General features: G+C 43.0%; 1 protein-coding gene across 1 annotated transcript; it reads left to right on the top strand.

Moving 5' to 3' along the window:
• Positions 1 to 705: 705 nt before the first annotated feature.
• Positions 706 to 13,774, top strand: ncdn (neurochondrin). Its single transcript, XM_084166166.1, has 7 exons — positions 706 to 784; positions 3,948 to 4,152; positions 4,267 to 5,523; positions 9,761 to 10,005; positions 10,207 to 10,422; positions 10,783 to 10,925; positions 12,653 to 13,774. Coding segments are annotated over exons 1-7 (2,490 nt in total). The 5' UTR covers positions 706 to 782; the 3' UTR covers positions 13,075 to 13,774.
• Positions 13,775 to 14,806: the final 1,032 nt, after the last annotated feature.

The raw sequence follows: 14,806 nt of genomic DNA on the forward strand, positions 1-14,806 counted from the left end.
ATTTCTGCATGGCAGTCCCGGGGAGCTGGGTGGCAAGTCTTGTGCTACTGCGCGTGCAGCTTAGCGGGAACATTGCTTGTAACCACACCAACCCAGGACCTCCACAATCAGCTTCTTCACCTTCTGAGGATTATTTCTGTCTGTAATAAAGCCCTTGTTTGGGGAAAAACTCATTCTGATTGGCTGGGCCTGGCTCCCCAGTGGGTGGGCCTATGCCCTCCCAGGCACACCCATTGCGGTGCCCCTGCCCAGTCATGTGAAATCCATAGATTAGGGCCTAATTAATTTATTTCAATTGACTGATTTCCTTCTATGAACTGTAACAAAGTAAAATCTTTGAAATTGTTGCGTTTATATTTTTGTTCAGTATGATTCACAAAAACGGGCTTTTTAGAGGTCTTGCTTGCGCAGTTTGCGACTTCACTCAGAAAGAAACCTAAACAAAACTAATCCAATCACTTCCGTCTCACGCAGCCATGTAATTGCAAACTTTTTAAGTAATATTTTTTTACTATGACAAAACACAACATTATCAAAGAGCATTAAAAATAAATCCTGTGCTAATAAAAAATATAAACGTTCCCAGAACTGAACACCAACCAAAATGGCGTCCTTACATGTTAAAGAACCTCCTCATGATTGGCCGATTATAATTTTTTGATCACGTTGATTGGTTGTTGTAACCATTTCTTGTTTTGATAGCTTACTTTCGTGGATGTCATTATCTTGTGCAGTGCAGCGCGGAAAGTTGAATGAACAAATAAAGAACGCAGCTAGCCTAAATGTGAGTATGTTTGTAGTTACTTACACTAATTCCATTGATTATTTTATCACAGTCGTTTTCAATGTATGCCAAATAAAATGCTAAAAGATATATACGCTGAACGTAAACGATATGAGTTCATTAGCCACCACACTTTGGCAAGCTTGCTAACGTGAGTTAGCCTAGCCCTTGATCATGACTCTCAGTTCAATTACACAAGAGTCATTGGATGAAGGTTTCTTCTGTACGGAGGAGTTTTGTTAAGAGCCCCGACGCTCCGTCTGAACATTAACATGCATCGCTTACGGTACGGTTTAGGAAGTAAATAATACACACCTTTTTATAGGGTTCGTGTTCCCACATGGTCATATCGCTATGTTACAGCGGCTCCGAATACCTGTGTAGAAGGCCGCCAGAAACGTGTTGTCACTGAAAAATACTGTCAGCTGCAACTGTGATAAAGCTGGGTAACCTCTTAAGGATCGGACCCTTTTTTTAAATTTTCGCCTAAAATGACATACCCAAATCGAACTGCCTGTTGCTCAGGACCTGAAGCAAGGATATGCATATTCTTGATACCATTTGAAAGGAAACACTTTGAAGTTTTGTAGAAATGTGACATCAAGGTAGGAGAATATAACACATTAGATCTGGTAAAAGATGATACAAACCAAAAAACATTCGTTTTCTATTTCTTTATTTTTTCATCATCTTTGAAATGCAAGAGAAAGGCCACAATATAATATTGCAGTTTAGGCGCAATTTAGATGTTGGCCACTAGATGGCAGCAGTATGTGTGCAAAGTTTCAGATTGATCCAGTGAAGCATTGCAATACTGTACTATTTTGTATCAAGTCTGCCCAAATGTGCCGAATTGGTCAAATTGATACATTTTCAAGTACATAACTATAGAGAACATACAAAAATGATATGGTAATACAAAATGTAAGTTTACACACTCCCATGAATGTCATACATGATGGATCATTAACTTATACACTAACTTTCACACATCTAGATGGTGGGGTGGGTGTGGAGCCGGAGACAGCAGGGGTTCAAACTGTAGAACCCAGTTCCTACATTTGAATATAAAATAGATTTTATCAAACAAAACTATGCTACGTTTTATCTCTTGGACCCGTAGGATGACAAATCAGAGCAAGATTACTGAATGTAAGTACATTATTTACCTTCAGAGGTAAATGTATCAAACCAGTTGCCGTGATACGTTTTTTGTTGTTGTGCACTCTCCTCAAACAATAGCATGCTATTTTTTCACTGTAATAGCTACTGTAAATTGGACAGTGCAATGCAACCCTTTTTTGGTTGACAAGAATTTAAGCTTTCTGCCCATATAAGACATGTCTATGTCCTGGAAAGTTTGCTGTTACTGACAAGTCATGCTAATCACATTAGCGCACGTTAGCTCAACCGGCCCATATACGGGACACCGATCCCATAGAGGTTAAAACAGTGTACAATGCGTGTATTTTGCATTTGTGCAATTATTTTGATGTGATATGAAAAGGGCTTTGTTTCTAGAACCGTATCGTAAGTGAGAATCGATTCATGTTCAGATGGTGTATTTGGCTGCCAGAGCCAGTCTACCTCTGAAAATAACAAGGTCCTTGGACCTAAAGGCTAATGTTAATGTTAAGCTCCTTAAGAGTAGGGATGTCAAACTTTCAGGCTGCTGCACAGACACTGTGGAGGCTTTAGTCTAGAGCAGGGTTTCCCAAACTCGGTCACCCGGGTGGGGCCCCAGGACAGAGTTAGGGAAACTCTTGTCTAGAGCGGCGGGTTAAATTGTTTGAGAGCATTTTAAAACTCTCTAAATGGTTAAATGAGTGAGAAATATGTAATTGTTGCAATAGTTTGTGAGTGGGCAACATATACTATCACCTTACATTGATATGTTGAATTATTTTGCCATATTAAATTATTATGTATTGCGCTAATTTCCCTAATGTGGACAGTTTGTGTTACTAACTTACACAAGCTTGCATTTTTCACCCCATAAAATTGAGTGGAATTACACATCCTTTTTACCTCAGATTGGTGATATTAGTATAAAAGTGTATAGCCATCACGATGGCATGTGATTGATTGCTTAAAACAGATAAATATCTTTGGTTTTGTACCGTTGATTTTGTCACACGCGCTGGGATGCGCAGGACTTTGAACGCAGTTAATGAAATGGCACGGAAAATTTGGGGCGGTCTCTATAAAAGTCGCTTGCCATACACCAATACATGAATTCAACTGTCAAACTATCGCTTAAATAGCAGCCAACCATTGTCACTGTTGATATCCTATGCCGCGTCGTTATTTGTTTAATTTAACTAACAGAAAAGGTGGTCTGTTCCTTTTCTGTGATGGCAGCCTCCCGAAATGAATATCCGACATTCCAAAATATAGATAAGCCTTCTACAAGTTCTCATCTAACCAACCATGTATAGGTTATACCAAGTTTCGGTGTGGCCTTTCAATTGTGTTAGTTTCAACAAGCGTTTTCCCTCTGTTCTATTGATTTCAGCATGATATCGAAGTGATTAACCAAAAAAGGGTTGCATTACACTTACCGCGTTGGCGACCCACTTCAATCAAAATGCAACGCTTCAAAATGTAGGCCTAGCTAGCTGTCTTCTACAAATTGTTCTCTAACCAGTGATGTACACATTATTCCCAGATTCTGTGGGTTTTGTGTTAGTAGCAGTTAGTTTTAACAGGACGTGCAACCACATCTCCCCCCTCTCGCGCAATCGATATCAACGTGTGTGTGAGTGATTGACAAATAACTGTTGCATTTCTCTTTCTGTTTTGCTTTGGATAAAAGCGTCTGCTAAATGGCATATTATTATATTATTAGATGATTGACGTTTCAACGTCAAGCTGATGTCTTAATCTGTTCGCATCCTGTACAATGGATTAAAGTGAGCAAAAATAAATCAATCTCTGCCTTTTTTTGTGTAGTGCTCCAACTTATTTCATAATGTGTTGACTGTTGGTGGTGAGCTTAGGGGAAACTTGCCTGCAATCAATCTGATCAAACCTGTATCAATACTCAGTTCAGAACCTAGCATAGGCCTGGCTATAACTATGTCACATTTGTTGTGATGATGGGGCATTGTCTGGATCTCTGTCTAACTCATTTTCACCACTGATATGCATATTGTGTTGACAGGACTGCATTAGCAATGGCTGAGGGTACATGTATTGTGAGCTCTGAGAGTGATTCCAGTGGCCAACACACAGGCAGTGAGGAAGGAGAGGGAGCTCAGCAGGCGATAGATGCCTTGTCTGCTGCCCAGCGCGAGGTCCTGGAGCGCTGTCTACACACACTCACCCACGCCAAAAACGACAGCCACACACTCGCTGCACTCCTCCTGGTAAGTGTCACCAGTCTACCTTCTCATCGACCCTTAGTCATTCTATTTAATCTGGTATGGTGGGTAAAAAATAATAATCTCACCCTTATATTCTCTCTCCTTTCTGTTCTGTAGATTACACGATTGTGTCCAGCAGGCCAGCTCGACAGTGCGACGCTGCGGCGCATCTTTGAGGCGGTGGGGCTGAGTCTTCCAGCTCGCCTGCTTGTGACTGCGGTCCGGGGGAGTGACGCCTCCGGCTTGCCCCCAGAGGAGCTTCTGTCTCTGGGCACGGCTCTGTTGGCTGCCCTCAGCACAGACCCAGACATGGCTGCCCACCCACAGCTCCTCACCACCATCCCTCTACTGCTAGGGCTGCTGGCCGATGGGCCCAAATGGAGCCTGCAGAAACAAGCCCAGCACCAGGCTAGACAAGGGATGGAACCAGACCAGCCAAGCCAGGCTGAAGATGGTGAACAGTCATCACAGAGCACAAACACTACCAAAGAGCCTGTCCAGGACACTGCAGGAGTCAATGCACCAGCTCAGGGTGCGAAGAGCACTACAGGCTCTGAGGAAGGTACTGCAGAGAATGGAGCTCCAACTTCCCATTCAACAGTCAAACTGGATGAGGCCTTGGCTACAGACTGTTACCAGGTTCTGATTACAGTGTGTGCTTTACCCCGGGGCCCAGATCAGCTCCTGGCCAGGGGTGCTGTCCCAGCTCTTTGTCGGGCCTTGGAGCAGAAACAGACACTGAGCCATGAAAAAGGGCTACCCCTCCTGGGTGCCCTCCTCTCAGGCAAAACTAAAGAGAGAGCCTGGAGTAAGCACCCAGCCGAACTCCTCTCCCTCCTGGCCAGAGTCTCCCAAGACTTCTGCAGAGCCACTGGCCTCACCCAGCTCGATATGTGTGCCCTGGTGCCGCAGTTCCTCCCCTTGCCAGGTGGGACACCAAAGGACACTGACTTAACGCCAACTATGGTCAGTCTGTGGGTGGCCCTGAGGCCCATGCTGCAGGCCAAGCTGACCCCAGATCAGTTAGGCCCTGTGTTAGTCCTCTCCGCCTGCCTGTTGGACCTGTGCGGCTGGGAGCCTGTGGGGCCACCTAAATTCTGTTGCCTGCTGGTGAACCGGGCCTGTGTGGAGGTGAGGATGGGCCTGGAGGAGCCCCCCGATACAGAGCTGAGTCCCCAGCTGCAACAGACGCTCACCGCCTGCTACCGCGTCATGGAGGCAGCCATGGAGCAGGCCTGCAGCAGCCAGGGAGTCACCCAGCAAAGCGATGCCCAGCCACAGACTGCCATCACTGGGCTCAGTCTGCAGCAGAGCAGGCAGGTTCTCCGGGTTCTGGAGGAGGCCTTCTCGGCAATCATCTATCACCTTCAGCAGGTAAGAGAACGAGGCAAACAAGATGCATTCATACTCATTATACACACCAGCCAGAGTGTCTGTAAGAAAGTGTAGGTGGAGTTAAATTCAAATCATGTTTCCCGCAAGAAAACACTACATGACCAAAAGTATGTGGACAGCTGCTCGTCGAACATCTCATTCCAAAATCATAGGTATTAATATGGAGTTGGTCCCCCCTTTGCTGTTATAACAGGCTCCACTCTTCTGGGAAGGCTTTCCACAAGATGTTGGAACATTTCTGCGGGGACTTGCTTCCATTCAGCCACGAGCATTAATGAGGTTGGGCAATTAGGCCTGGCTCGCAGTCTGCGTTCCAGTTCATCCCAAAGGTGTACGATGAGGTTGAGGTCAGGGCTCTGTGCAGGCCAGTCAAGTTAATTCACGCCGATCTCGACAAACCATTTCTGTATGGACCTCGCTTTGTGCACGGGGGCATTGTCATGCTGAAACAGGAAAAGGCCTTCCCCAAACTGTTGCCACAAAGTTGGAAGCACAGAATCGTCTACAATGTCATTGTATGCTGTAACGTTAAGATTTCCCTTCATTGGAACTAAGGGGCCTAGCCCGAACCATGAAAAACAGCCCCAGACCATTATTCCTCGTCCACCAAACTTTACAGTTGCCACTATGCATTGGGGCAGGTAGCGTTCTCCAGGCATCCGCCAAACCCAGATTAGTCCGTCGGACTGCCAGATGATGAAGCGTGATTCCCGACGAACAGTTATTGTGCTGACGTTGCTTCCAAAGGCAGTTTGGAACTCTGTAGTGAGTGTTGCAACCGAGGACAGACGATTTTTGCGCGCTACGCTCTTCAGCACTCGGCAGTCCCATTCTATGAGCTTGTGTGGCCTACCATTTCGTGGCTGAGCCATTGTTGCGCCTAGACGTTTACACTTCACAATAACAGCACTTACAGTTGACCGGGGCAGCTCTATCAGGGCATGTTGGAAAGGTGGCATCCTACATCCAACACAACCAGAGATCATGTAAAATAGGGTGTATGCAAATATAAAAAAATAGGAGTTTTGGGATAATTGACGTTTGTTGATTTCTTTGCAAATTTATTTAAAAAAATAAACTGAAATATCACTATTACATAAGTATTCAGACCCTTTACTCAGTGCTTTGTTGAAGCACCTTTTGGCAGCGATTACTGCCTCAAGTATTTTTGTGCATGACGCTACAAGCTTGGCACACCTGTATTTGGGGAGTTTCTCCCTGGTTTCCTCCAGACTTGACGCTTGGCATTCAGGCCAAATAGTTAAATATTGGTATCATCAGACCAGAGAATCTTGTTTCTCATGGTCTGAGAGACCTTTAGGTGCCTTTTGGCAAACTCCAAGTTGGCTGTCATGTGCCTTTTTACTGAGGAGTGGCTTCTGTCTGGCCACTCTACCATAAAGGCCTGATTGGTGTACTGCTGCAGAGATGGTTGTCCTTCTGGAAGGTTCTCCCATCTCCACAGAGGAACTCTGGAGCTCTGTCAAAGTGACCATCGGGTTCTTGGTCACCTCCCTGACCAAGGCCCTTCTCCCCCGATTGCTCAGTTTGGCAGGGTGGCCAGCTCTAGGAAGAGTCTTGATAGTACCAAACTTCTTCCATTTAAGAATGATGGAGGCCACAGTGTTCTTGGGGACCTTCAATGCTGCAGAAATGTGTTGGTACCCTTCCCTAGATCTGTGCCTCGACACAATCCTGTCTCTGAGCTCTACGGACAATTCCTTCGACCTCATGGCTTAGTTTTTGCTCTGACATGCACTGTCAACTGTGGGACGTTATATAGGCAGGTGTGTGCCTTTCCAAATCATGTCCAATCAATTGAATTTACCACAGGAGGACTCCAATCAAATTGTAGAAATATCTCAAGGATGATCAATGGAAACAGGATGCACCCGAGCTCAATTTCGAGTCTGAATACTTATGTAAATAAGGTGTGTGTGTGTGTGTGTGTGTGTGTGTGTGTGTATATATATATATATATATATATATATATTTGCTAAAAAAAATTAAAAACTGTTTTCGCTTTGTTATTATGGGGTATTGTGTGTAGATTAAGGGAAAAAATACATTTAATACATTTTAGAATAAGGCTGTACGTAACAAAGTGGAAAAAGGGGAAGGGGTCTATACAGTGCCAGTCAAAAGTTGTTCTTTATTTTTACTGTTTTCTACATTGTAGAATGATGGTGAAGACATATGGAATCATGTAGTAACCAAAAAAGTGTTAAACAAACCTAAATATAGTTTATATTTTAGATTATTCAAAGTAGCCACACTTTGCTTTGACAACTTTGCACTCTCTTGGCTTTCTCTCAACCAGCTTCATGAGGTAGTCACCTGGAATGCTTTTCAAACAGTCTTGAAGGAGTGCCCACATATGTTGAGCACTTGTTGGCTGCTTTTCCTTCACTCTGTGGTCCAACTCATCCCAAACCATCTCAATTGGGTTGAGGTCGGGTGATTGTGGAGGTCAGGTCATCTAATGCAGCACTCCATCACTCTCCTTATTGGTCAAATAGCCTTTACACAGCCTGGAGGTGTGTTTTGGGTCATTGTCCTATTGAAAAACAAATGATAGTCCCACTAAGCGCAAACCAGATGGAATGGCATATCGCTGCAGAATGCTGTGGTAGCCATGCTGGTTAAGTGTGCCTAGAATTCTAAATAAATCACAAACAGTGTCACCAGCAAAGCACCATCACACCTAGAAGGAAAGAAATTCCACAAATTAACTTTTAACAAGGCACACCTGTTAATTGAAATGCTGGTTGAGAGAATGCTAAGAGTGTGCAAAGCTGTCAAAGGCAAAGGTTGGCTACTTTAAAGAATCTAAAATATAAACTATATTTTGATTTGTTTAACACTATTTTGGTTCCTACATGATTCCATATATGTTATTTCATAGTTTGTCTTTACTATTATTGTACAATGTAGAAAATAGTAAAAAGTAAATAAAAACCCTTGAATTAGTAAATGTGTCAACTTTTGACTGGTACTACCGGTATATATGTAACCCCTTACACTATATGGATAGGGCTAAATTGAAATGTTTCTTACAGATGAAATACGGAAAGCATATGCATAACCGTGGTAGCAATGAAAAGGGAACCGTTTGGAGATTATTGGAAAATTATTAGACTAAATGTGAGGACACCACAGTTCACAAGACTGAATCCAAACATTTCACTTAATTTTATGTGCATTTTACATTTACTGTACTTTTCGCCTGATTTCTTTAATGAAATCAGAAAATACTCTGCATACATTAGTAACATGATAAGAATATTCGTGGAAAATGTGGTGTAGGCGCAACATAAGACATGGCAAAGGTTTGAATGAGGTCTAACTGGTGTTTCCAAAAGTGCATTCAGATGCGTGGTCCGCGACAAATTTTCTTCACAATACAACAAACAGGCTCATTCTGTTCATGACAACCCAGGGTATAACGCTGCGTCATCTTGGAACTGTACATCAAACATAGTGATCATAAACGTTGACACTATATGACATGAGTTTTATGGTATGGAAATGTAAAGTGCACATTTGGACTCACAGGTGTTTGGCTTGCTTGTATGACATCAAAGCGATATTTGTTATAATCCTCAATGTCTCATTTTTCAAAATACATAGAGTCCTCGTAATTTGCAGCATTTTCCTCACTCGGACAACAGAAAAGTAGCAAAAGTTGCCCATTTAGCGGGAGGGATGTGGGCAACTTCTTGTTGCGCGCGGTGGTCAAGTTCAGAACGGCTGTCAGTCAAAACCCATGCAGAGCTGTGAAGTGGAGACCCTGAGCTCTGATGTCATTTATAGCATGTAACTGTACAGCCACTATGTTCCAATTTAGGCACTTATCAGTGTCAATTTTCAATCCATATACGGGTACAAGTGTAAAGGGCCATATTTTCCAGTGATGAAGACATGGATGTCTCATGGTATGGTGGGGGGGTGCAAAGTGGGTCAACTTTGAGCACATTTACGTTTTGACATTCAGATCCAAAAAGTAACTTTCTGAGCGCTTCTACAATGGGAAAATGTGTATTGAAGATTTTGTTCAAATCAAAGGGGTGCTGTCAAAAAGTGATTGAATTCAAATGGATTTACCCAATACGGTAGTGTTTAACTTATATCACACTTTCAGCTTTGCTCAAAGAGTATTCCTGTAAGAGAAGGCTAACTCTGATTCTGAAACTAACTTTTAAATATTTTTCTCCAGGTTGATCTGAGTCGTTACAGCGACCCCTTCATTTTCGCCACATTCCGTTCCCTCTGCGCCTGGCTTGCCGAAGAGACTTCCTGTCTCAAGGAGGAAGTGACCGCCCTCTTGCCCTTTCTGATGGGCTACGCCAGAAGCCATCTGCAGGGAGAGAGTCAGGACCAGGGTCTTTCCAATTGGATGTCGGAGATGTCTGTAGGTGACTGCTCACAGAGAGGGGCTTGGACAGGCAAAGATGCTCTAAGGTAGGTTGACTCAACACAAAGGAAGGATAATCTGATTTCAGTCCCAATTGAATTATTTTAAAAATTGCTCCTGATAACTGCATGCTGGGTTTAGTGCAGGTTGTCCTGATAGTCCCAAGCTTTGTGCATTTTATCAGGAGTTGACTGCATTTGGGAAACAGGATCGTATGGCACAGCCTCTCTCCATTTTTTCCTCTCTAGGTATCTCCTCCCAGCTCTGTGCCACCTCTCTGCAGAGGACACCCCAAGGAAGGTGTTACTTACCCTGGACACCCCGGCTCTCCTCGTCACTTTCCTATCCCAGGGATGGGGCGACCTGCGGGGGAAAGGAGGGGCAGCATTATCCCGGGACCCCAGTATGGAGACAGCCTGCTCAGCCCTGCTCAACTTTGCTGTCACGGAACCAGAGCGAGTCAGGTACAAAATAAATACAACACGCAGCTGCCCTTGTAGAGACCCAAATACACACGTATATGTTGTATAGCGTATACGTTTGTATTTTGTAGAGACTGAAATAGACACGTAATATGTTATACAAACATGTATAGCATAGTTTCATTTACCGACACTGGTGACTAGGTGGGATGGATTTTTATACAGCATAATTGGGGTCGTTTTGTGTTGACTATGAAAGATATGAAAATGAATCTCCCCCTCTGTCAGCAGTAAATAGTTCACTAACTGCAAGTTCACATTAGGGATGCACAAGATTACAATTCAACCTGTGTGACAGAAAATCTCTAATGTGTGTTATTTATGCACAATCTTGTCGCTCAGAAAGGACCCTTGTTTCAGAAGCCTCGAGTCACTGTTGAGTGAAGCACTTCCTGTTCTCCTGCACAAACCCCGCCTCTTGGTCCTGGCGGCCAATCTTTGTACTCTGGGGCTTATGATTGGCAGGCTTAAACCGGCTCCTAAAGGTGAGTTAACATGGCTTTGTTTTTAGATTAATGAATGTGCCAATTTCTGTCTAAATAGAATTGGTTATTTTTGCAATTGTATAAAGGGATGCCTAAATATAGTGCTACTTGAAAGTATGTGAACCCTACAGGGATGGTCATTATTTTGCTATTAAATAAACCTATAAAATCCTTATCTAAACCACAATTCGTAATAAAGACATTCCAAGTAAATGACAGAAACAAGAAAATGATATTTTCATTGTTTGTGTAACAGAAACTCAGATTTTATGTGTGCAAAAATGTGAACCCCTTAAGTCAATAGCTTGTGGCGCCTCCATTAGTAGGGATAACTTGGACTAAACGTCTCCTATAGCCAGTAATCAGTCTCTGACATCTGTTTTGAGGGATTTTTGCCCACTCCTTACAGAACTCAGCCAATTGAGTGAGGTTTGAGGGGTGTCTGGCATGAACATCCCACTTGAGGTCCTGCCACAGCATCTCGATTGGATTTAGGTGAGGACTTTGACTTGGCCAGTCCAAAACACAAATCTTCTTTCTCCTGAGCCATTCCTTGGAAGATTTGCTTGAATGCTTTGGGTCATTGTCTTGTTGGAAGACCCATTTTCGGCCCAGCTTTAGCTCCTTGACTGATGGCCTGACGTTCTGTTCAAGAATCTCCCATTATACCTCAGAATTCATGGTTCCCTTAATGATGTGGAGTCGTCCAGGTCCAGAGGAGGAAAAGTAGCCCCAGATCTTGACATTCCCACCACCATGCTTGACTGTTGGGACAAGGTTATTTTGGTGGTAGGCAGTGTTGGGTTTTCGCCAAATATAGCAGTGTTGATTGTGACCAAAAATGTCAATTTTGGACTCATCGGTCCAGAGAATGGACTTCCAGAAACCTTCAGGTTTGTCCAGGTGGTCTCTGGCAAAGTTAGGCAGTTTGGTTATTTTTTGACAGCAGAGGCTTCTTCCTAGCAACCCTCCAATGAATGGCATTTCGATTCAGTGTTCTTGTTGAAGCATGCACAGTTACCTGAGATGCTGCAAGGGAGGTCTGCAAATCTCTAGATGTTATGTTAGGGTTGGCTTTTACCTGAATAATTATTGTTCTTGCGGCTCTTGGTGATATTTTGGAAGGGCGTCCACTTCTAGACCGAGTTGCTGTCATGTTAAATGCTCTCAATTTGTAAATGATTTGCCTCACAGTGGACTGATGGAGCTCAAATCATTTTGAGATGATTTTATAGCCTTCCCCAGACTAATGTGCTCTCACTACCCTTGTCCTGATGTCCTCTGAGCTCTCCTTTCCTCTGCATGGTGTGCTTTGCATTCACCTGGATGGGTAACACCAAACTGACCGGGTTTCTTATCTCTATTTATCAGAGTCCCGCCCAAACTCTTTCCTAACGATCTCTCCTTTGATTGGTTCATTTGGTAGCTAATTATTTACCCACCTGATTCTACTTACCTACTTGATTTAACCAATGCAACTTGGGGTTCACTTGTTTTTGCACCTGCACTAATTCCTACTACACGCATGATTTCCTCTACACCAACATATGGTATTGGTAAATATAAACCTGTTATGACAGATCAAAAAGACTGGTTCTGATTAAATTAAGATTTCATGGTAAAAACTGAAAAAATCTGTAATTGCACAAGGGGTTCACATACTTTCAAGCAGCACATACTTTCAATTCATTGAAGCCTGTCTTCATATTTCTTCTACCATGTTCCAGCTCCGGTTGAAGCAGGCCAGAGGCGGTTCTTCTCCGCAGCCCTGCGGTTCCTCCGTGGTGCCCTGGACTCCAGCTCGAGCCCGGGCCCAGTTAGGGTGACCCCTGCCTGGGAGGAGTGGTGGGAGGAGGCTGGGGAGCTGTGGAGGCTGGGTCTGCAGGCCCTGGGAGGCTGTGTGAAGGCCCAGCCTTGGATCATCACCCTGGTCAGGGAGGAGGGTTGGCTCAACCACACCCTCACCATGCTGGGCTCCTGTAGCGCCTTGCCTGACCCCCACACCCATGGGGCACTAGAGGAGGCCCTCTGCGCAGTGGCACTCCAGTGCCCGTTCTGTCGACAGGAGATCAGCGTCCTCGTGAAGAGCAGTGCCAAGGGAGCCTTGGGTAGCATGGGCAATCTGAGGAAATCCCTTACCACAAACTGAAGCACTTGTGTATTGATCATGAAGATGAGGGCCAGGAGTTTTGCCTGAGCAGACGCGTAACCTGACCGGGAAAAACTCCAGGCCCTTCAGCCTCTAGAGACTAATACAAAATGGCTGAATATATCATTGTGTTTAGTAACAGGCTATATTTGCTTTGTCATACGCTTCCTGATAAACATTTCAGTTGTTTGTAAGATGGTATGACTGTATATAAGCGGTCTGTTACATGTATGAAAGTAAGTGAAGCATAAAATAAAGAATTATTATGATAAAGATTTCATCTTAAATGTTTTAATTTTGAAGCAGAATGTTCCTTCAACAGAGAAGAGACAGTATTTACACTCAAAGCTGTCCTGCTTACTACTGAAATTCAAAACACTTACAGAATGGATGCATAAAACCAATGTTCCTGTTTTCTGAAAGGAGTGATGCGGTTTATGAACAAATACATTTTAGACTAATATAATCGGTATAGTAACTATATTGTACTGTAAGGTGAACCAATATCTTTCCATGTCTCTATGCATGTTACTTTTTCTACCGCTAGATGGCATTCCACTTTGGGTCATGGTAAATCCCAGAATTATGCATGGTTTACGCATTGAGGTTATTTTGAAGAGACTGATATATCAGTGAAACAATTATTTGATTTATTCTTTGTTTGGCAGATGATATTCTCAATCCATAAAACTGAAATAATTTTTTTGACTTATTTTCTCTGAAATGTCAAGTTAACGTTGGTCTTTAGATTTTAACGCTGCATTTAACTTTATTAATTTATTTCTTACAAAAAGAGAAAGTCATTGCATGACGATGTTTAATTTCCGAGAAATGTAATTGATAAAAAAATCAACAGGGTCTCAAGTCTGGACAAAGTTTTCAAATGATACAGTAGCAAGAGACACCAGTACCCTGAAGTTAAGAGTGTACCGTTCTAATAATTCCGTTTGAATGGATATATCTATGAAAACGCTTAAATATAATATTTATTTGCCTGTAATTAATTCAAATCTGATCTATACAGTTTGCTTAAAATGCCATGGTCATGCGTAATAGTATAATTGCACATTACAGTACAACTTCATGCATTCGACTTGGTCAATGTGATTGTGTTATCTATACAAATTGTTCCTTTTGGCTTGAAACTCTCACCCTTTTCTGCCCTAATTTAGCAGCCCTCAGCCCCTCACACCACTCCCCAAACTTCCGTCCATGTCTCTGAGTGACTCATACAAAACTCCTGCGTCGCTACTCCAACTAACTCACTCTTCAGTCTACCTTCAGCTCGTCTTTATCCATCCTCCTGTTGCCAGCTATAACCTCCTGTCCAAGCGTATATTCAATATCTGCGACCCGGCCACCCTTTTCAACAACGTCATCATGCTTTGGAAATCTCGAACGAAGACTGAGCCCTACTGTCTGGTAACAAATTATTTGGCTATGCTTGAATTGATAAAAGTTTATAAAATGGTTAATTAATTTTGAAAAGTATTGTTTTCTCTCATGCTATTACTGATAGGGCTAGATAGGGCTTATAATTAATATATATTTCTAAGATAGTATTTGTAAAGTGGCAAGAACTAGTGACAACTTGTTTGATGCTATAATGGGTTTGGGGATCGATATTGCAAATGATATCAGTTCTCCAATTTGGGTGCCTGAAATGCTGTAGATAACATTCCCTCATTGTCATGGTGAGCACGCTCAAATTATTCAAAATTATGTAAATATA

Source organism: Coregonus lavaretus (genome assembly GCF_964263955.1).
Source record: "Coregonus lavaretus genome assembly, chromosome: 7".
Lineage (NCBI taxonomy): Eukaryota > Metazoa > Chordata > Actinopteri > Salmoniformes > Salmonidae > Coregonus > Coregonus lavaretus.

Excerpts from the sequence above, each read along its gene's own strand:
- ncdn (XM_084166166.1), top strand. Across the intron at positions 4,153-4,266 it reads CACTCGCTGCACTCCTCCTG|ATTACACGATTGTGTCCAGC; the intron begins GTAAGTGTCACC and ends TCTGTTCTGTAG. Across the intron at positions 10,423-10,782 it reads ACGGAACCAGAGCGAGTCAG|AAAGGACCCTTGTTTCAGAA; the intron begins GTACAAAATAAA and ends CTTGTCGCTCAG.